Genomic DNA, 23,121 nt, shown 5'->3' on the forward strand with positions numbered 1-23,121 from the left:
AATCATGATGACATATAAGAGACAGACAGATATACACAGTTGAGGCATTACATTAAGTTTGACTCTGTTCCACAGATAAGTATTGTGAAAATAGCCAATTGTGAGCTTGTAGATCGGCTATTTTCACAATTGTTGCCTCTTTCTTATATCGTTTGCAGTGGTGTAAAGTAACTAAGTACATTTACTTAAGTACTGTACTTAAGTGCAATTCTGAGGTATTTGTACTTTACTTGAGTATTTCCAATTTCCAATACTTTTCCTTCTACTCCACTACATCTCAGAGGAAAATATTGTACTTTTACTCCACTACAATTATTTGAAAACTTTAGTTACTAGATACTTTGCAGATATAAATTACATTATTAAACATACATTAACCACTTTATTTGAAAATAGCCGATCTACAAGCTCACAACGCGTCGCGATAAGACACGTTGTGAGCTTGTAGATCTGCTATTTTCAAACATTTTAGTACTTTTACTTTTGGTGCTTTAAGTACATTTTGATGCCAAAACTTCTGTACTTTTACTCAAGTAAATTTTGAATTCTGGACTTTTACTTGTAACAGAGTATTTTTATATTGCAGTATTGGTACTTTTACTTAAGTAAAGAATTTGAGTACTTTTTCCACCACTGATCATTTGACAATTTGACCAATGTTTGACCAGTTTGTATAGTGTAGTTTGTTGATTACCTTTGATGCAATAATGGTCTTTTTCTTTTCTTTTTGAGGTATTAAAAGACTTGACTTGTCACTTCACTGTCATCCGAGGACCAGTGGTGGAAAGTAACTAAGTACATTTACTTAAGTACTGTACTTAAGTACAATTTTGAGGTATTTGTACTTTACTTGAGTCTTTCCAATTTCCAATACTTTTACATCTACTCCACTACATCTCAGAGGCAAATATTGTACTTTTACTCCACTGCATTTATTTGAAAACTTTAGTTACTAGTTACTTTGCAGATATACATTATTATATTATTAAACATACATTAACCACTTTAGCCCTATTTTATACATAGGCTATTTGAAAATAGCAGATCTACAAGCTCACAACGCATCGCAGCGCGACGCGTTGTGAGCTTGTAGATCTGCTATTTTCATATATTTTGTACTTTTAATTTTGATACTTTAAGTACATTTTGATGCCAATACTTTTGTACTTTTACTCAAGTAAATTTTGAATTCTGAACTTTCACTTGTAACAGAGTATCTTTATATTGCAGAATTGGTACTTTTACTTAAGTAAAGAATTTGAGTACTTTTTCCACCACTGCCGAGGACCCCCCCCCAATCATATGGGGACCTAGCTCTGGTCCATTAATAGCCTAGGAGTCTAGGCTAATGGACCAGAGCTAATGGGGACCCACAGGTTGACAGACCCACCCACAGTCCCACAGTTTGAGAGCCACTGATTCAGCCACTCGTTAAGATATTGAACGGGTTCATTTATTACCTTGGAATACTCCTGTGCCAACTTGGTGTATTTTGCTTGCAGGTCTGCAGCCATCCTGGAACCTCTGGCTAGTGGCTACTGTACTGAACACAGATAATGGCTACCAGCCTGTCTACCACCAGCCAGCAGACAAGACAGTTGCTCCTCGCCTTGTGTTGTGACAGCTGCTTTAAACAGGCTATACCTACCCTAGTACCCTACCTACCTACCCACTAGGATGAGAGGCTAGTCTAGTGACTCTAATAATCGTCAACTTGCTATGGATTGGATTCCCTGCATTAAGACAGCAAACTAGAGTGTGTCCCCGTCAGACGGGGTGACTGAAGCCCGGATGCATTGTTGCTGTGACCCGGGGGAGGACGGAGGAGGAACGATGGACTGCTGCCTGGGGATCATCCGATTTCATTTGGAGAGAAAAGTCGGATATGCTAGCAAGCTAACTGGCTAAGCTACTGACTACTAGCCTCGCATCGGTAGACTTTCAGCTGTGTTCCGTGAGCAGAAATAACTTATCAGAAATAAGACTTCCGGTCGACGATCTCTTCAGAATAAGAGTACCGTCTAGAGTAAAAAGGCCATTGAGAAACGATTCATTTGCACATTAAAACTATAAATTAAGCATTTAAACTGTACATCATAAATGTATTTTTTTTTAAATACAATTGTGTCTTTAAAAAAAAAAAAACTTGCTACTTATAAGTGTTTTAGTATGAGCCATTTAAAAGGCATACATCATAAATGTATTTTAAAAATAGATTTGTGTCTTTTGAAAAACGTATAAAAAAATGCTCGATCTTATTTTGAAGGCAACCGGAAACCTTATTTCTGCTAGCTCGAAAACCGGATGTCCTATTTCTGCTCACGGAACGGAGCTACTTTCCACCTCGCTCGGAGGAGAAAGCCTGGTATTCGTTCTGAAACTGAGCCGTGTGATCAAAAACCGGTGGTTGGTTCCGGGTTGGCGTCACATTGTTTTTGTTCCCCACATAATAACGCGAATCAATTAGTTTTAGTCTCGCTAGTCGCGCTACGAGTTGTAATAAAAGATGAACACACTAAACCATCATTACACTGAAAGAAACCACACGGTTATACCAATTTAAACCAATCTTAAACTAGGGGGAATCATTTTAGAGATGCACGGCACCTGTGGTTCCGGTTATTGGTTCCGGCCACCTGATGACGTAAAGTTATTTCCGCTCAGACCGGATTCGGGAACCCGTGTTGCCAGATTCTGTGAGAGAAACAAGCAACCAGGTCTAGGAAAACCAGCCCAAAAGAAGCGACTATGGGCCACATGAGCACTTTAACATTTACAGCAGATCTACAAGCTCACAACGCGTTGTGAGCTTGTAGATCTGCTATTTTTTTATTTTTTTATCTTGAAAAGAAAAAGTGGAATATTTGCAATGTTTTTTTTAAAATATATTCTAACAACACAAATCTGGCACAAAACATTTTCAGATGGGGGTTAGGGGACAAATACTTGTTTGGGGGTCCATCCACGATGACATGAAAATATTTGAGATGAGAACCACTGGTTTAAATATTAATTAGCCCAAACAAGACCAAATAAGCAACTAAACCTTAGAGACAAGCCTAAAAAAACACAACCCGCAACTACCAATATTTACAAGCAACTTAACGGAAAAACAAGCTTGTAATAAGCAGACATGGCAACGCTGCCAGAAAGCGAAGTCCCACACAGTTCAAAGGTCCAATAATGAAACTATATACAAACCAACACTGCCCTCTAGCGATTGGATGTCTAACAAAAAAAAAATCTCTAATTGTTTGGGAAGTTTATTTCATCACATTTATCTGGGGGGTTCTCAAACCTTTTCATGTCAAGGACCCCCAAATGTATATATGTTTTGGTACGGACCCCCATTTGAAAATATTTTGTGCCAGGGACCCCCATACAAGATTTGTGGTGTTAATGTTTCAAAAATATTCCAAAGATTTTAAAACAAGTTCAAGATTATTTGAAATTAGCAGATGGTTAAACTGATTTTGATGATATATTATCAGATTTAGCTGGGGACCCCCTGGAACCCCAATTCAATTTATCCCCTGAGCAAGCAGGCCGGCTCTATTAGCTCAATGGAGAAAAAGAAAAGTCAGCACTTGCGCAGGAAACCGGGTTCAAATCCGGGGTAGAAGAGGAAAGTTACACAGTGCAGCATTAATGACTGTAGTAAATAATTATAATAATTGTTTTTACAATGTCTTAAAGTAGGCTATTCTAAGTGGAAAGAAACAAGACAATAATATCAAATGAGACTAACATACTTATTGTACATGTGCTGCTTCCAACTGGTAAATAATCCTATACCATTGTGGGGTCAGCTGCATGTTAATGCACAGATGAATGTCTTGATTCCAGGATAATCCCGTATAGTCCCAGTTTCATCTGTGATAGAAACCTTTTGCAAGGACAACACAAGATAATACATGCATTTTGATGTATTATCTTGTGTTGTCCTTGCTTTACTGTAAATCGCTCTGGATTAAGAGCATCTGCTAAATGCCTATAAGTTGTAAATTGTAGAAACCTTTTGCATCTTTCCATTATTATTGTCCCGTTTACTTACCTTGTCCTTTCTGCTTGTGACGCTGTTGTTTTGATTTTTATCATGTTCTCTTTAAAGCACTTTGTAACCTTGTTTTGAAAAGTGCTGGATAAAGTTTATCATTATTATTATTATTATTATTATTATTATTATTGTGGTAATGGATATGCCCATAGGGTGTGAGGTCTAAGCCAGAAGTGGGTCAGTGTACCCTAGTGTGTGAGGCATAGAATTGGTGTTTTCCCCGAAGATATCAGTGGCCTTGTTGTTTCACACAGAATTCCAATGAAATGCGACTCATCATGACATCCACTAGCCCTCAAAGTGGGGGTTTGGGGACCCCCAGGGGTCCTTTGGGGGAGTTCCAGGGGGTTCACCCCAGCTAAATGATAGTTAGGAACCAAATGGACCCTTATGGGTCTGTAACTCAAGAGAGTGTACAAATGGAACCAAATGGACCCTACACCAGAGATAGAAATGCCATTAAATGGGGGTCCGTAGCCTAATGTATGTCAAACTGGGGGTCCTTGAAATTAAAATGGTTGAGAATCACTGCTAGAGCCGTAAAAATGCACTCGAGTAAAAGTACAAAAGTATTGTTATCAAAATGTACTTAAAGTATCAAAAGTAAAAGTACTAAAATGTTTGAAAATAGCAGATCTACAAGATCACAACGCGTCGATGCGTTGTGAGCTTGTAGATCTGCTATTTTCAAATAGCCTATAAAAGTGGTAAAGTGGTTAATGTGTGTTTCATAATGTAATACTTCACATCTGCAAATTAACTAGTAACTTGTTGTCAAATAATTGTAGTGGAGTAAAAGTACAATATTTGCCTCTGAGATGTAGGGGAGTAGAAGTAAAAATATAGACAATTGGAAATACTCTAGTAAAGTAAAAAAAATACCTCAAAATTGTACTTAAGTACAGTGCTTGAGTACATGTACTTAGTTACTTTACACCACTGCGCTTCATTCATAATAATTATAGTTTCAGCCTTCACACAACAGTCGTCATGACTCACAATTGGGACAGGGTTTAAATATAGGCTAGACTACCAGCAGTCAATTCTGTCAATACGTTCCCAGCAGACAAGGCTTGTTGACTTCTCTTTTGATGATGAATAAAAAACCCTTTTGCTCTCTTGTTGTTGATATATCATTCTGTGATCTTAAAAAAGGGATACGGGCAAAACATAAACTCTCACTCACATTCACTCACAGACTAAAGCCCGCAGCCAGTGGCTCCGGTATTGTCTGGTTGCCTGGCAACTGTCGGCGTGGCGTGGTTGCTAGGGCCATGTGGGAAGAGGGGGGAGGAGGGAGGTAGTGCTGCTCTGATTTCCAGCTCACTGGGTTCTTCAACGTCAGGCCCGGGGACCACCAGGGGGTCCAAATGGAACCCTTTACAGGTCTGTTAACTCTGAGAGTGCAAAAATGGAACCAACATGTTGGTTCCATTTTTTGCACACTCAGTTAAATTAACACAGATAGTTTTTAGTGTAGATTGGGGTTCCAAGAGATGAAAAAAATATTTCCATTTGTACAGATCTGTGAGGGTCCCATATTTGGGCCCCCGGGCCAGACGTTGAGAAACAAAGTGTTCTAGCTGAATTGAGGCAGTCAGTAGGGAGAAGCCCCCTGTCCAATTCACACACACACACACACACACACACACACACACACACACACACAGAGGACTCCACACTGAACAATAGAAGCCGTGCCAATGAGCCTGGGGGCTAGTCAGACAACCCCTTGTTCGGGGTCACGCTGTGTTCAATCCTGCGGTCCGCCATGACTAATTAACTTACAGAGAAGTGTCGTTAGGACATCTGATGATGCATCCATCAAAAGGCAACACCACAGCCTTGGAAATCAACGATAGGGCTGGATTTTTCTGTTCTGGCAACTTACCTACTTAACACGTTGATGTGCTAAAAAAAAAAGACATGAAAACGAAAGGGTCGGTATAAAGCAAGCACAGCATTGTTGAAAGGCTTGTGCAGTCTGAACAGGCTGAAAGAAATATTTGCAAACTGCAACACACAATAAACTAGGCCTAGTAACACAGCAGTGCGAGCTACTTTAGATAAAGTAGATGGGACTATTATAGGTGGTTATCATTTTAATCGTGTCACCTACACAGTAGGTGGCAATGTTGATCAAGAAAAAATTAGCACCCACAAGAAAAAGTATGATGAAAGTAAGACAACAGGATTTAATTCTTGTTTTAGCATAGGCTATTTGCTGATAATAGGCCTATGCTAGAAACACTGAAATCCGGTACAAAAGAACCCAAATGCCCACTGTGATAAAACCAGAACGTTTTATTATTATTTTTGTAATACCATATATAATGCAATTGCATATCTTTGGCGAAAATAAATTTTATAAACATTTTATCAACAGAGGTTAGCATACAAAAACCAAAAAAGGTGTCTGTCTAACAGACAGGACAGACAAACTGACACGAACAGATACTGGGTTGGCAGCTTTAGTCAAATGCAACAAAAAAATGCTCATCATTACCATAATGATTGCAACACAATTTTTGAAAAAAAAAAATCACTTAGTATTCCAATAACAGCTGTCAAGCAATGAAGCAGTCATATGCAGTTTTCAGGTTGCACAAGTCCAGGGACACCATTAAGTATTAGGTAGCTCTTCTAACATTCACTCAGTCAGAATCATGCCTAAAGTTATACTCTTGCCGTACAACCTTGTCACACCGCAAAAAAACAGCCGATCTACAAGCTCACAAGGCATTGCATCGAACCATCGTACAACTAAGTATAAAACTTTTGACACAAACAGAGTATTTCTCTTGCAAGTGCTACAGAAAGAACAAGCACTAGAATTCCTCACCGGCCCTCCCTTACACTCAGACTTAAGTTTGACAAAGCAGCAGCCTGGGGGAATACGTTATAAGTCTTTTTATGGTTTTGAGGTGTTCAAAATAGCTGTTCAAACACCACAAAACAATACTTGGAAGCATGAGTTATCAATGGCAGTGAGAGTTCAATTATTTCGATGATGGAAATTATCCCTATATGTGGGAAGATTACCAACAAATTTAGCTTGTGATTCACTTTTTTTTTTGTCAAACAAAAATAATAATTAAAATAATTAAAATAAGATAAACCATATATCAAATAAAGGTTTTAAAATTATTAAATTAACTCCATTCAAGAAATCCAACATGGGGAATGTCTGTCCAGCTGAAAAGTCTACCCCTGCTGTTTCTGTACATCCTTTTTGGCAACATAAAGGTTTCAGGATCAATATGTTAATCAATGGGTTTCTAACCAATCTCACAAAAAAAGGACAAAACATCAGGAGGCCTGGCAGTTATGGTTAAAACAAAAACACCCGGTTATAGACGATGAACATTGGCAAAATAAAAGTGTATTCTGTTGCTATAAAATAATTAAAAGAAATAGTTGTATTGCAGTGAAATAAAGTAAAAGGAAAAAGAAAACAATATTCTTATTTATCAAGATGAATTCAAAAGGGAGAAAAGAAATGTGCCTATAGCAGAAGTCACTCCTTTCAAATTACAATTATACGAAATCATTATATTTCAATAAACCCATAAATTAATGTCATAAATAGCTTTATGATTAAATGAACAACATATTTGTTCTTTCTTTTCACAGCTAAACAAGACCAGTGTATGCACATATTTTTTTAAAGAACTGAGTCTTACTTCTAAACAGTTCCCCAGTCTAAAGCAACAACAAAAAAAGTAAACCAAAAGGTTTTTGTTTGGTTTGTCACTGTACTGGTGGTCAAGATTCCTCTTCCATTTCCTCCTGTGAGTGAGTCTGAAAACTGGGGCAAAATGCTACTGACAGTCACATAGCTAAACTCTGGCAACAGGAGAACAGGGTGACCACGGACCATATTCACACATCAACCATTTGCTTTTAACGTCATACTCGGGGGGGGGGGGGGGGGGGTCGGACACCCCAACCCGACAGTGTACTGTATGACTTGAACCCATTAAGGCCGGGAACGCATCTGTGTCATTTTAGATTTTTTGGGGCTTTTTGGGGGGGGAAATCGTGAAAATGTGCGCAAATCTTTGAATATATATATATATCTTTCTAAAGCGAACATTTTTAACTCCAATATTTGCTTCTGGGGGGGTCCCTGCAACAAAATATTTTGGCGGACAAATGGCGGTCCTCGACATGAAAAGTTTGAGAACCACTGATATTATAGTAACATACGTTTTTTTCAAAAAAAAGTTTCGATGATTTAGAAGACATTTGTGGAATCCCCAGAAGCTAAGGTTTGGGGTAAAATTATTTGCTTTAAAATATATATCTATTCAAAGATTTGAATATCTGCTTGTATATCTCCTATTTTTGAATAGCCAAAGAAACCTTAAAATGACACACAGATGCGTTCCAGGTCTTAATGGGTTAAAGCTATAATCAGGGACTTATTTTATTACATAAAAAGATTATTTTAACCAATCTGTACGGTAGAGCATGTTAATACATTATAATTAACACATCTGCAGTAGTGGTTGAAGGTGGGTCTCCCTGAGAAAATTTCGACCCTGTTGCCATGAAACCTACTGTACTGGTTGACAATCTCAATTAAATCTTTCGCCATCGTTATTGTAGTTCGGACATAAACAATGCACATACGAATCACAGATTGTAGCTTTAAAAGTAGTATGGCCCACATGGCGTGTGAATATGGTCTGAATGGCCTGAACAGTTTTAATTTCAGTGGCACAGGGAAATGTTTGGCACCGTTCATGCAAAACTACACTAAACAGTCATTGTGTGTGACACGACAAAAGCGATTCAGCCCAATGTTTGTTTGTTTTTCCTTATGAGAGGAAATACAAGTTAAATATACATGTCAGGTTCACTACAACTGCCACCCTATTCCTCTATTCTTTTTGAAGTTGGGTGTGATGCAACTTTTGTTAAGAAGACAGTGGCCTTTTTTTCTCTCCTCCATAAGTCACTCGCAACTTCCTCTCACTGAACTGCGTTGCAGTCAACTGACAACAACCTCCCTAGCTGTGTCACAGCTCAAGAGGAGAGCGCACCACTTCCTTATTTTGTTCTAGGAGGAAGAACGAACAGAGGAGGAGACCGTGTCAGCCAGTCAGAGCCGTGTGCAACAAACACAACACAAGTGCCGGACAAAGTCTGTAACATTTCACCCATTGACTGAGCAAGAACATTCCCTTTGGCACCATTACATGCATGCTCAATTCTCTCTTAGTAATGACTGTATTGTATTGTCTCCCACTTCTTCAGTCTCAGATTCTCTATACTTTAGTTCACGTGAAACGAGAAGACCAATCCCCCAAAGTAGTAGTGAATGAACTTGCCCTCGATAATCAGTCGACAGAAATAAGTCCTCCCGTTCATACCGGCATCAACAAAATGATGCATATACAATGTCAGTGGATTTGCTTTTGGCCAAATCAAAAAGCGCTAAGTGCATGGGATAAAACCGAGGAGAACACGCAGGGAAAATATGAGGCAACTAACTGGCCTCATGAGGGAAATGTTAAGTCTGGTTTGTACTTTGTCGATGACAATGGAGTCCCACGGCAAACACAGCAGATCTACAAGCTCACAATGCATCGCAGTGTGTCACGGCACGAGCTGGGAGTTTTAGCATGGGACAGCGTCATACCACTATAAGTATAAATTAGGCATTAGGAAAATGAAAGGGCCGATGTATTTATTCCGTCTCTCAGCCCACTCTGTATTAAAAAAGGACCAGAAGCAAAACGAACATCACAGATAAAAATCCAACAATGTCAATTTAACTCCGAGTGTAAAAATGGACCCGTAAGAATTTCCCAACGCAGCGTCCAATCATAACGCAACCCTACCTGTCTCATATTGTCTCATAGCTGGGCTGTTACGGTATAGCTGTAAGTAATGCCGTTCAACGTTTCTTTACATCAGGGGGTTATCCAAACCCAGGCAGTATGAATAACTAATAGGTCAATATTTGAACTGGAGCAATGGTAGCCAGACTGACTACATAGAACACGTTCCCCGTCATGCCAATATCCAGCCATTTTAGACTTGGGCTCAAGTAAACATGCACTTAATCCCCATATGTATGATTACACGCATACACACATCCTCGCAAATCTATTAGTGGCATATTCTGTTAGCACATTGTTTAACATCTGCCATGCCAAGGACTGGACTAAGCACTACACCTTGCATAGGTTGTGAGCAGGATAAAATGAACAGGGCGAGTTGTAACGTTTGTACACGAATCACACAAAAAAACTAAAACAAAGATGGGCTATTAGGCGGGACTGATAAGTTGAGTGGGTTTGCGAGATATTGTTTAGCCTTCCTTTGTATAGCACTGTAATGGACTTGGCTTCACAAAATCGTAGCAAACTACTTACAGACAACTTTGATACTACATTTGGCAGTGGCTGATTTTTGCTATTACATATACCGCACTGTGCTAATCCTGAAAAAGAGACAAAACTCACATGTAATGAGGTTAGCTGATGATATGATAAAATAATACTACTACTTCATTCATTCACTTAAATGCAAAGGTTTAACCAGTGTACACAACCCAGAAAAAAAATACCACCATTAAACAACGTTAAAAAGAGCAGTTAAGGTTGTGGATTAATTATTGCATCTCTCTTTAAAGACCAAGAATGCCTTTTCAAAAAACAGTGGCTTTTTTTTTTCTTCTTCTTCTTTTCTTCAGCACAAAAAGGAGGAGGAACTGACTACACCAGGAGGTTAGAATTTGTTTCTTACAAACATGCACTCGTTTTGCTTCATAAATAGATTCACTTGGAAGAGGATACAGGTTCGAGGAGGAAGCATGCAAACGCTTTGAGTTATAAAACCTTCAGCTTTTCCCATTTTTGTCTTTTTGAGGAGAAAGAATCCTTGACTCACAAACGATGTAGTCCAGCGGAAGCGGGCAGGTCATTTTGGATAGGTATTATGATGTTGTTTCTCCATTAAGCCCAGACACCCAACCCAACAGTTAACCCCCGAGTTACAAAAGTCTCTATATGGCTTTGTTCTCCTGTGTGAACGATACTATTGCCATTTGTTTTTCTTAGACAGGGATTTCCCCAAAAACAAACAAACAAAAAAAAAAAGGCTCAAAAAATGGCCAATCAGCGTTCGGATAAGGAGAAGGAGGCACAACCAGGACACATAATAATCGGGGGTCATGAGGCTAGGGGGACCAACGGGGTCAGGAGTCTGATGATGAGGAAAAATCTTCATTTCCTGCTCAGTTTTTTGCTCTTGACAGTGCGTTTGGAGACCTCCATACAGCTGCGCACGCCGGCCAGGTGCAGCAGAGAGCCGGCCGCCTCCTTCAGCTCCTCGTCCAACTCCGGCTTGACCTCGCGCCGTGCCCTCTTTCCCGCGGGCCACTGCTTGGCGGCGGAGGAGGGGGGCGTCGCGCGTCGTGCGGGCGGCTGCTGTTGTTGGGGGGCCGGGACGCCCCTCTCGTCCCAGAGGTCAGAGTCCTCCGTGTCGCTGTGGAAGCCCTCGCTGCCGGCGCGCCGGGTCTGCCCGCGGTCTCCGCAGCCGCCCCCGTCGTCCAGGGAGGACATCGAAGAAGACGAGGAGTGCGAGGAGCAGCGCTGCAGCGCCATGCTGCTGTAGTTGTGGTCCTGCTTGGGGTCGCTGCTCACCACGACAGTGTCGGGTCGGGACAGGTCCAGTGGACTGTCGGAGTCGCCTAGCGAAACAGGAATATCCCAAGAACAAGACAAGGTTTAGAGAAGGTTTTTCCTTGTGAACATTCTTGGTGAGTTTACACAGCACTAAGCAGGAGTTTAAACAGAGGAGGTTTAAAAGCTGCAATCCAGAACTTATTTTAATGAATAAAATGTTCATTTAACTATCTACATGTAGAGTAGGTTCATACAATATAATAATATAGCGCATCTACAGTGTTTGGAGGTTAACATCTAGTCTTGCAAACTCTGGCAACAGAAATGCAATTATTGAGGGGAGGCCAGATTTCTTCAGAGATCAATTATTTAATGCAGGTCTGAGACATGGTTATCAAACCAGACAGGTAAGCTCAGGGTATTTGGAACTTCCAAAACCAAAGTCAGAAATAATTTTTACAAAAAAAACCAGTTATTTATAGAGCCACCCAACAATGGAACTCATTATCTGCAAATATTAAACAAATAAAGAGCAAATACTTATTTAAAAAATCTATTCAACAAATATTAATGAGAGACCACACAATTAGAATGATCAATATGTTTTTGTACATGATGTTTAACCTATGTTCCTGTATTATCTAATTATCATTGCCATTAATGTAACTTAGATTTAGACTGACGAGTGTCAGTTGTTTGTATGAATAATGGATGTTGTTTTATGTTGTGATGTTTTATGTGGACCCCAGGTAGACTAGTGACTGCAGCAGCGGAAGCTAATGAGGATCCGAATAAAGAAAAAAGAAGGTGGTCTCCCTACTCTTCCATTGAGTAATGTAGACCCTGGTGTTAGGTAATGACACCTACTGGTTGACAAGTAGTACTGCCTGAAGATCATAAGCACAAATATCTCCTCTGGGCAAGCAGGGATTCCCTTTCGACAGAGCGGTAGAAATGTGGTCTCCCCATGTGGGAGGACAATAAAACGTATGGATTGCGGCTTTAAGTCAAAGGATACTTAATGAATACAATGAAGATAAAGGGAGGCCTTCACCACTTCCACTGAAGTACCTTTTACGTGAAAATCTATACACATGAAAATCTGTTACTCGCCCTCAGGACGTTTATGAAAGGATGAGTCAAGGAATATGCTAATATGCAATATATATAAGACGTAAACAGGTTGAACCGCGGCTCGTAAATGTACAGCACACAAAAAGTAATAAATCATGCAATGGATGGTGGGGCTGGCACGTGATGAGAGAAACCAAACAGAGCAGAACTAAACAGTGGTGGAAAGTAACTAAGTACATTTACTCAAGTAAAAATGTTGAGGAACTTTTACTTTACTGGAGTATTTCCAGTTGTCTATACTTTTACTTCTACTCCACTACATCTCAGAGGCAAATATTGTACTTTTACTCCACTACAATTATTTGAAAACTTCAGTTACTAGTTACTTTGTAGATATAAATGATTACATTATTAAAACATACATTAACCACTTCAGCCCTATTTTATACCTAGGCTATTTGAAAATAGCCGATCTACAAGCTCACACCGCGTCGCATGAGCTTGTAGATCTGCTATTTTCAAACAATTTAGTCCTTTTACTTTTGGTACTTTAAGTACATTTTGATGCCAATACTTGTGTACTTTTACTCAAGTAAAAAAAATGTATTCCGGACTTTTACTTGTAACAGAGTACTTCTACATTGCAGTATTGGTACTTTTACTTAAGTAAAGCCTTTGAGTACTTTTTTCCACCACTGAGCAGAACTAAAACAATGGCGGCGTGGCGTGGCGTGGTGGGCGTGGTGGTGCAGCCTCTTACATGGGTCGACGTGGTGCCCGGGGGCTGAGTTTAAGAGCATCATGGCAGTGGCAGCGTCAATGTCAGACTCTGGAGGAAGAGGAGAGAACATGCATGATGGTCAGTCCTGAAGGGGTTTTAAAGCAGGGCTGGGAGTCAGCAGGGGCCAGTTGCACCACCTCACACTAAGTTCAAACTTAGCCTCGTTATAGCTTAAATGGCTTTTAAAAAAGCCATTAAACCCATTTAGCCGGAAAAGTATCTGTCATTTTTAGATTTTTTTTGGGCTATTAAAAAAAAGCAGATATACAAGCTCATAGCGCGGCACTAATATGGCTTTAGTGCCGCGATATGAGCTTATAGATCTTCTTTTTTTATGTGTGAAAAATTGTGCAAATCTTTAAATATATATATATATATATATTTTTTTAAATATATATTCAAAGATTTGAACTCATTTTCACGATTTTTCAAAAAATAGCAGATCTACAAGCTCATAGCGCGGCACCGAGTGCCGCGCTATGAGCTTGTACATCTGCTATTTTTGAATAGCCAAATAAATCTAAAAATGACAGAGATACTTTCCCGGATTGAATGTGTTTAAGCATAACTAGGCTAAGTTTGAACTTAGTGTGAGGTGGTGCAACTGGCCCCTGATCTTCAAGGAGAAGGTGGTTCTTTGTCTGTCTGTCTGTCCACCACGGGACACAATGTGACTCTCCATCGACACCAGACACAATGTGACTCTCCATCGACACCAACCCAAAGATCAAAGTTGGTGTATTGCGAATTAGGGGTCGTAATCGATTGTAAAAAATAATCAATAATTTAATGAAATACTTGATTTATAATCAATCCCTATTTTAGGCTAAAAGTTTTTTTTTAAATTATAAAAAAAAATGTACAGAAATTGTGAAAATAGACAATCTACAAGCTCGCAACGCATCGCAATTACAACTCGTCAGTTTGTAGATCGGCTATTTTCATTATTATTGCACGACACTGCAACAAAGTATAAAATTACACTTAAATGGTTAATCAATTATTGTTATATAAAATATATATATATATGTATATATCTTTTTTTAAACACGCTCCTCGTTTATTCTATTAATAAAAAAAGTAATCGGCAGAATATAATCGTTAATCGCTAAGAAAACAGTGTAAAGCTGCAGCCCTGGTGAGAACCACCTCCACAAGGCGTATACTATAGGATGGAATCAGGCCACACCGGTGCCATGTTTACATTGTATCCAATCTTTACAGTTCTAAAGCAAAGGCACCATAACTCACTTGAGGGGCTGTAAATTATTAATGATTATGTTGAGACTGAGTGCTCCGCTCTCAGCACCAGCTAAACCTCTGCCTGTCGTCAAGGTAACCAAAGCGTGAGGCTGAGGGAGGAGAGAGGGGTCTGTCTGAGACCATCATGGTCTAACATGAGGCATACTATGACTTGAATGGATAAATAAAACTAAAAACACAAAAACAAAACAATGGCAACGCAATTGTTGAGGGTGAAAGCATAGTGAATGCTTGAATGCACTGTGACTGAAATGTGCAGAAACAACGTTAAAAAAAACATTTAAAAACACACACACACACACACACACACACACACACACACACACTTAACCCATTAAGACCTGAGGCAGATTCTACAAAATGTCTTCTAAATCCTTTGAAAAAATGTTGCTATATCAGTGGTTCTCAAACTTTTTCATGTCAAGGACCCCCAAAATGATATGTATTTGGCCGTGGAGGACCCCCCAATCTAAAAAATATTTAGTTCCATGGACACCCCAGAAGCAATGATTTGAGTTACAAATGTTCGCTTTAAAAATATATATATATATATTCAAAGATTTGCACACATTTTCACGATTTTTCAAAAATAGCAGATCTACAAGCTCGAGCTTGAGCTTGTATATCTGCTATTTTTCAATAGCCAAAGTATAAAATAATGGTTAAAGTGGTTCAAATCTATGCTTTCCCGGTCTTTTATGGGTTAAGGGAAGCCAGAACTGTAGCGAAGGAATATCATTTCATAGCAGCAGGTATACTGATCGATCAGGCCGTGGAATTTCATTTCATGTAGCTGACTGAACCTTAACCCATTAAGACCTGGAACTGTGTCATTTTTAGATTTTAGCTAAAAAGAATTATTTTACACTTTGGGCTATTCAAAAATAGCAGATATACAAGCTCATAGCGCGGCACCGAGTGCCGCGCTACGAGCTTGTAGATCTGCTATTTTAAAAAAATCGTGAAAATGTGTGCAAATCTTTGAACATATATATTTTTAAAGCGAACATTTGTAACACAAATCGTTGCTTCTGGGGGTCCCTGGAACAAAACATTTTGAGATGGGGGTCTGCGGCCAAATACATATCATTTTGGGGGTCCTTGACATGAAAAAGTTTGAGCACCACTGATATAGAAACGTACGTTTTTCAGAATACTGTTGGGATTTAGAAGACATTTGTAGAATCGGCTTCAGCTCTTAATGGGTTAACAAAGCTTCACGTGGGGTTTCGGTGGTAGAGACGCCGGAGAGAGACAGGTGGTCACGGACACTCACCTTTCAATGAACATCCTTGCAGGAAGAGGTGGCGCGGAGGTGAAGAGGCACTGTAGGCGGGGGGGAAAAGCAAAGACACAATTACAGCGTGGCCCCTGCGAGCCTTTCAGTCACTTAACCGCTCGAGTAGCGGAAATAGCCGATCTACAAGCTCATATGGCTTCGTGACGCAACGTGTTGCGAGCTTGTAGATCTATTTTCGCAGTCTTTGAACTTCCCTTACAGCCAGTGGTTCTCAAAGTGGGACCCGGGGGGACCTTGAGGGGGGGTCCAGGGGGGTCCCTGACTAAAATATTGATAGTTTGGAACCAAGCGGCACACTTACAGGTCTGTTAACTCCAAGAGAGTACAAATGGAACCAAATGGACATTTGTACACTCTAGCTATGGGGGTACGTGGCTTAATAATGCACCGCAAACTGAGGGATCCTTGAAAGTTAAAGCAGTGGTTCTCAACCTGTGGGTCGGGACTCCCAGGGGGGTCGGGACTCCCAGGGGGGTCCCCACATGATTTGGGGGGGGTCCCCCAGTTGATAGTGAAGTGACAATTTAAGGACCATTACTGCATCAAAAGTACCAAAAGTAATCAACAAACTATACTATAAAACATTGGCCAAATTGTCAAATAATATAAGAAAGAGGCAAAAAATAATAATAATAGCTCACATTGTGAGGCGATGAGAGCTTGTAGATCTGCTATTTTCACAATATTCATCTGTGGAACGGAGTCAAACAAAATGTCCCCAGTTCAAATATGATTATTTTGGGGGGGGGGGGTGGTCACGGCCTGAAACGGTTGAGAAGCCACTGATTTAGAGAACGCTTGCACGTCCCTACCAGAATGAATGGGGGGGGGGGTGTGAGGGCTCACCTGGGTGGGGAGGCGGGTGGCGTGCAGAAGGCATGTGCGGCAGGGTAGTGCTGCTTCCTAAGAGCTTGGATCAGGTTGGGTCGGTACTCGGGGTCGACACACCACAGAGAACCCTTTCCATTGGCCTGCAGGACACACAAAAAAAGGGGTTAGGTAACACAGGACATTAGAAGCCTATGGCTATCATCTTTTTTTACAGGTTTTTTTGTAGTTGTATTTTTTAAAAGTTTTGATAATGTACATGACTGGGAAGTGCAAATGGCCTTGATCATTCAATAACATTCACCATTTTCAACATGGTGTCTTTTTGGCCATGTCATTAACACATTGGGTGCCAGAGGTTTATTAAAATATTATACGTTGAGTGCCTGCATTTCTTCCATCCACTTGCGTTATACGTTTCGTGCTGTAGAAGCCCCGACGCGGAAGTGCATGTAAACAAAGCGTGCGTGCGAGACGGCGGAGGGTCCCGACTAACGCCTGGAACAATAATATTTCTAACGCGATCCTCCATTGCAGCGTGATCGCCGATCGAAAACGGCTCGTTTCCACCAGATTAAAAAGAAATGGAGATATTAAGCTTTTAGTCAAGGAGATAACATTGAAAACGCCGACCGGAAGGATTTTTGACATGGAGCCAGATCCAGCCTCTTCTTCTCAGAAACTCCTTGGGTGATGTCAAAGTTTCGTTTTAGCGCCCCACGTGGCCCACATGTATAAAAATAGAATTGGGTCAAAAACGGTCCGGACCGTTTTCGGCACTTCTCGTTTGGATCCTCAAAAAGGGTCCGGACCGTTTTTGGCATTCAATGTGTTAAAAGGCAAAAAAAAGCTCACAACAGGCTTGTAAATATCATATTTTCAAATAGCTAAAGTATAAAATAGAGCTTAAGTGGTTAAGCTTAGTGCTGAAGTGTTCTCATCTCAAAACTCATGCCTGAATAGCTTTGACAAGCCACATTTCTTTGACAAAACAGAAGTCAACAACAAAACAATGCAAAACAAAAGATTAGACTCTTCAATAAGGATATCTGGCACACTCCAATTGTTCTACTAAGTGCTGTGTGTGCTGTCAGTAAGTTCCCATTTACACCACGATGTCACACAATACTGTGTACTGGCGTATTTTCTGAAGGACTGAGATTGTGAAGAACGAGAGTGAGAGTGACATGGAATCATTACCCTTGTTATTTGTCAGTTATTCGTCAGCCAAAGTGAGATGCAGACACAGACTATGGTATGCAGGTTATGTTGGTTGGTATGGGTACAGTATGTATGTTGTTGTTTATACTGTATATCAGTGGTTTTCAACCAGTGACCCGGGGACCACCAGTGGTCCTTGACGAGTTTCCAGGTGGAGTTGGTAACCAAATGGGCCCTAGATCTTTAACTCTTGAGAGCGTAAAATCAAACCAAAATGGACCCGTAAGGGTTTCATTTTGAGCTCTCAAGAGTTAAATTATTGTTAAGCATCTGCATGACTTAATTTGCAAGAAGTCTACACAATTAGAGAATGTAGAAGAATTGTTATTTTGACCAAATCTTATCCAATGATAACAAAATATTCTAAGTTTTGGGTCTGAGAGGCTAAATCTCATCAAGCGGTGGTCCGTGGCTCAAATGCCAAATAAATAATGGACCTCAATATGAAAAGGGTTGACACTGCTGTATATGACAAAGAACTGCTATATGGCGGCTGGATGTTGTAAGCTGGATGGTATTGACAAGGATTCTAGTTGCTAAATAAGTCAAACGTTATTTGACTTTGACCAGCTGTCAGGAAAAATATCAACACAAATAGACATTAGCAGCCAGTCATTTATTCTTAACCCCCCCCCGCCTTTTTAAACGACAGTAATTTTAGCTCCGAAAACAATCTGGCGAAAAGGGAAATGCAATTTATAAATGAGGCTAAAGCATCACCCAGTGCTTCCGCTCAGGCGTGAAAAGGCTTCCCTGCCCGATTCAAAGCTAAAAATAAATCAAACAGGTTAGGTCTCAAATGACCAAACGTACGTACGTAGCCCTACACCAGCCTACCACGAATTCCTCCAGAGTTAGAAATGTGCAAAAGAAGGAAAACGCACACACACACACACACACAACACAACACACACAAGAGCAGTATGTGCGGAATGAGTTTTTGCCTGCGAGTGTGCAAACGGTCGCCTTATCTCATGGCGGTGTATTCTTACCCAAGTCTGGGGAGGGAGGGAGGGAGGGAGGGAGGGGAGGAGGAGGAGGAGGAGAATAACCTTGACTCAGATTACCAGCCAGCTCAGAGGCAGGAAGGAGGAAACGTCACCATGGCAACGGAAACCACCAAAGCAGTGTCATGTGAAACCGGGTCTCTCCCTCTCTCTCTCAGCAGACTTGACTTGCTCACACTGCGGCGCACCTGCATTTCTGAGCGTCTCTCTGCACTATAGAGCACCGCCTGCCTCACCGCCCGCCCGCCCGGGCAACCGGCTCTCTAACCCTGGGCTGGCTGGCTGGCACAGCCTCGCGCCCACTGCAGAGGTTCCACCAATCACCACGTCACGTCACGCCAGGCGTCATTTACTGATAAGCCTGTGTGTTGCTTTAAGTGGCACTTTGTGGTGGCGAGGCTGCATGTGTGCACGTGGTGCAGTGGTGGAAAAAGTGCTCTGATATTTTTACTTAAGTGGAAGTGTCATTACTGCAATGTGGAAGTACTCCGTTACAAGTAAAAGTCCAGAATGAAAACATTTACTTGAGTAAACGTACAAAAGTATTGGTATAAAAATGTACTTAAAGTACCACAAGTAAAAGTACTAAAATGTTTGAAAATAGCCGATCTACAAGCTCACAACGTGCCACGATGCGACGCCTATGTATCAAATAGGGCTAATGTATATAAGTGGTTAATGTATTTTCAAATATAACAATTGATAATTGCAAAGTAACTAAAGTTTTCAAATCATTGTAGTCGAGTAAAAGTACAATGTTTGCCTCTGAGATGTAGTGGAGTAGAAGTAAAGGTATTGAAAATTGGAAATACTCCAGTAAAGTAAAAAAATACCTCAACCTTGTACTTAAGTACAGTACTTGAGTAAATGTACTTAGTTACTTTAAACCACTGGCGTGATGTTGTCCAATGCCAACAACGACAATACACTTTTAAAATATGTTTTAAAGAGCTTAAGTCTTACACCCTTCTCACATCTTAAGACAATGTGTCATCGTAAGTCACAGAGTTTTTAGTCAGACAATAAGAATTTCGCAAAGACTGGCTGTATCTTACAGGGTCGCTGTTTGCAGGAATACAATAAGATTGCTTTTGAGATTAGTTCCCATCGTACTCCCGGTGGAAATATGCAAGAGGAAAACAATGGAGGCTCAGCTGGCGTTGTGTGTGTGTGAGCAGTGGTTTGTCCTGTTTGGTGTCGGAGGGAGCGCAGCTATTGGTTCAGTTGTTGACAATGTAAACTTCACATGAAGCATGCAGCGAGATAACGATCAAGCATGTTTCATATTATCGGAAGTCTTTGCTCTTTAAAGACTTCTGATAATATCAAACATGTTTGATTTTATCAGAAGGCTGGGGACGAGAAAAGGACCGAATGAAGACAGCTTGGACAGAGTTTTACATACACCGCCTTAACCAAACGATCAAGACGACGGGAGTCACACATTGGAAATGTGTCTGTAACAGTTACATCGCTTGAAAAGGCATTTGGTGTGAGGCCAACAAGGCCTGGGCATAACGGATGAAGCGCTGACTCTGGTGTGTATCGCATTATAGGAGCAATTTAAAAAGAAACTAAAAACATATCACTTGATGAGGGGAGATCAATACATTTGCTTGTTATTTGCTACCTGTCATTAAATCAATGGTTTTCAAACTTTTAAATTTCAAGGTCTCCCCTTAACTCTGACAGTATACAAATGGACGGGTCCATTTGGTTCCATTTGTATACTGTCAGAGTTACAGACTTGTAAGGGTACATATAGACCCCCCAAAGAGAGTCCCCCCACACACACACAAGATCCTTCTGTTTATACATCAGCAAGTAGCTCATGTCCACAAGATGGACATCTTTCTCTCTGTGTCGTCCTTCTTTGAGACATAACAGAGAACGCAGCTACACCAGGACAGACATTTGTCCCCTCGAGTCGTCTCCTCCACACCGTCATTCACGCTTGCCACCCTCATCACCCGGTGTGAATGCACAGACCCTTTCAGCTGTGGGGGCTGGCTCATCTGCCTGCCCTAAAACAGTTGCAATACCTCACTGTGCTGCGACAGATAAAGCCCTATCTGAGCGTGCTGCGCTTGCATTTCTCCCTCTCGAGGAGGGCCTGTGTGACCTTGAGAGGAATTCACCCCTTATCGCAGAGGAGTCAGAGGTCCTGTGACTGCTTTACAGCACCGACCACTGTTATGTGAGCCGCACTGCAGCCCTCTGCTCCACTGTCCCCAAACAGCAGCAAGCCCAATGCATGCTCAATGCACACACACACAGGCTGTTTGGGTACAAAATAAAGAAATGGTAAATGGAGCATTTATATAGCGCTTTTATCCATAGCGCTTTACATAGATTGTGCATTACATTCACCCATTCACACACACATTCACACACCGATGGCAGAGGAAACCATGCAAGGCACCAACCTGCTCATTGGGAGCAATTAGGGGTTCAGTCAGTGTCTTGCTCAAGGACACTTCGACACCAACTCTGGGGGGAGCCCGGGATCAAAACTGGGAACCTCGCGGTTCCCATCCGGCCGCTCTACCGGCCACTCTACCCCTGGGCCACTGCCGCCCCCGGGTACAACATGGTACAGGCGAGATTATCTGCCCCGAGTCAAAAGTCAAGTCTGAGATGGTGTTGGCCTAAATACATATATACAGCACATATTGTATATAAATGCGTGCAGCAGCTTTTCTGGTTTTGCACGTGCCGAGTTGAAATGAGATGCGAGAGACTTTTGCTCAAACTCACCTTTCCCAAACTCCTTTCCACCTTGCGGAAGCATTTGTTCAGGGACAGGTTGTGGCGCACCGAGTTCTTCCAGCCGGTGGGCGCGTTGGAAAAGTAGGGGAAGTGCTCGAGAATCCACCCGTAGATCTCCTTGACGGGCAAGGACTTGCTGGGCGACTGCTCGATGGCCATGTAGATGAGGAGAGAGAAGGAGAACGGGGGCTTGGACTTCAAGGAGTCCCTTTCCCGGCCTCTGCCCCCGTGCGACGAGGACGACGAGGACGAGGACGGGCCCTGGATGGCCCCGTTGTCGCCCTCGATGTCGAAGAGGGGGCTGGCGCTCGCCTGGGCTTCGGGTCCTCCTCCTCCCAGGGTGAAGTTCTGGAGCAGGTTCTCGTGGAGCCAGTTGAGGTTGGTCAGCTCCTCGTCCTCGGAGACGCCGTTGCAGTCCACGCTGGTGGCCAGCGGGCTCGCCGCGCCGCACTCCGCCTCGGGTAGGGTCCCTGCGCCGCACACGCCTCCTCGGAGCCCCGCCCGCTCCTCCTGCATACCCGGAATTTCCACTTTCTTGTCTGGTGACATCCCAATGATTGGACCCATTAAACCAAGGAGGTCTGTAGAGGGGGAGAGAGAGAGAACAAGAGGCTGTTAATGTAAAATAGAGTTACAGGCTAACACACAGAGAGAGGAAATTAAATAAACAGCATCGATGATGGTGAGCCCATTTCAAAACACGTCTGGCAATGAGAGGTAAATGGACGCGACGTGTTGATTTCGTCGACTAAAACTATGACGAAAAATGTTCGTCAACTACCTTTTTTCACTGACGAAAACTAATTAAAAACTAAGCTATGAAAATATGTTGACAATTTCGTCATCAAATAAAAACTAAATGTTAGTGAGGGACTAGTGGAGAAGAGATCCAGTAGAACTAAAAAACAAGTCATTTTATGTTCTGTTGCACTCAGGTGTTGCGCTCTGAAAATAGCTCACAACGCGCTGTGACGCGTTGTGAGCTTGTAGATCGGCTATTTTCAGCATGCAACCAAGTGTAAAATCAGCCATTACGACGCCATCAAGGCACCGACAAAATACATTTTAGTCGACTAAATCAACTGTAGATTTAGTAGACTATAATCTTATGATATGTAGTCGACTAAAACTAGACTAACAGTAAAACATTTCAGATGACTAAAATATGACTAAAACAAAAT

General features: G+C 41.4%; 2 protein-coding genes across 2 annotated transcripts in view; both read right to left on the reverse strand.

Moving 5' to 3' along the window:
- The window catches only part of ppp1r21 (protein phosphatase 1, regulatory subunit 21), a 35,627-nt gene extending 33,690 nt beyond the window's left edge, over positions 1 to 1,937 (reverse strand). Inside the window, exon 1 of the mRNA XM_080449041.1 lies at positions 1,461 to 1,937. Coding sequence (XP_080305167.1) covers positions 1,461 to 1,514 — 54 coding nt within the window. The 5' untranslated portion in view covers positions 1,515 to 1,937. The remainder of the gene's footprint in view (positions 1 to 1,460) is intronic.
- A 4,409-nt stretch (positions 1,938 to 6,346) lies between these two features.
- The window catches only part of foxn2a (forkhead box N2a), a 43,220-nt gene continuing 26,445 nt past the window's right edge, over positions 6,347 to 23,121 (reverse strand). The window contains exons 2-6 of the mRNA XM_080449045.1: positions 21,929 to 22,521; positions 16,962 to 17,086; positions 16,092 to 16,141; positions 13,532 to 13,600; positions 6,347 to 11,762 (exon numbers count right to left, since the gene is read on the reverse strand). Of these exons, the coding sequence (XP_080305171.1) occupies positions 11,296 to 11,762; positions 13,532 to 13,600; positions 16,092 to 16,141; positions 16,962 to 17,086; positions 21,929 to 22,507 (1,290 nt within the window). The 5' untranslated portion in view covers positions 22,508 to 22,521 and the 3' untranslated portion in view covers positions 6,347 to 11,295. The remainder of the gene's footprint in view (positions 11,763 to 13,531; positions 13,601 to 16,091; positions 16,142 to 16,961; positions 17,087 to 21,928; positions 22,522 to 23,121) is intronic.

This window comes from Gymnoscopelus braueri, assembly GCF_963280865.1.
Source record: "Gymnoscopelus braueri genome assembly, chromosome: 14".
Classification (NCBI taxonomy): domain Eukaryota; kingdom Metazoa; phylum Chordata; class Actinopteri; order Myctophiformes; family Myctophidae; genus Gymnoscopelus; species Gymnoscopelus braueri.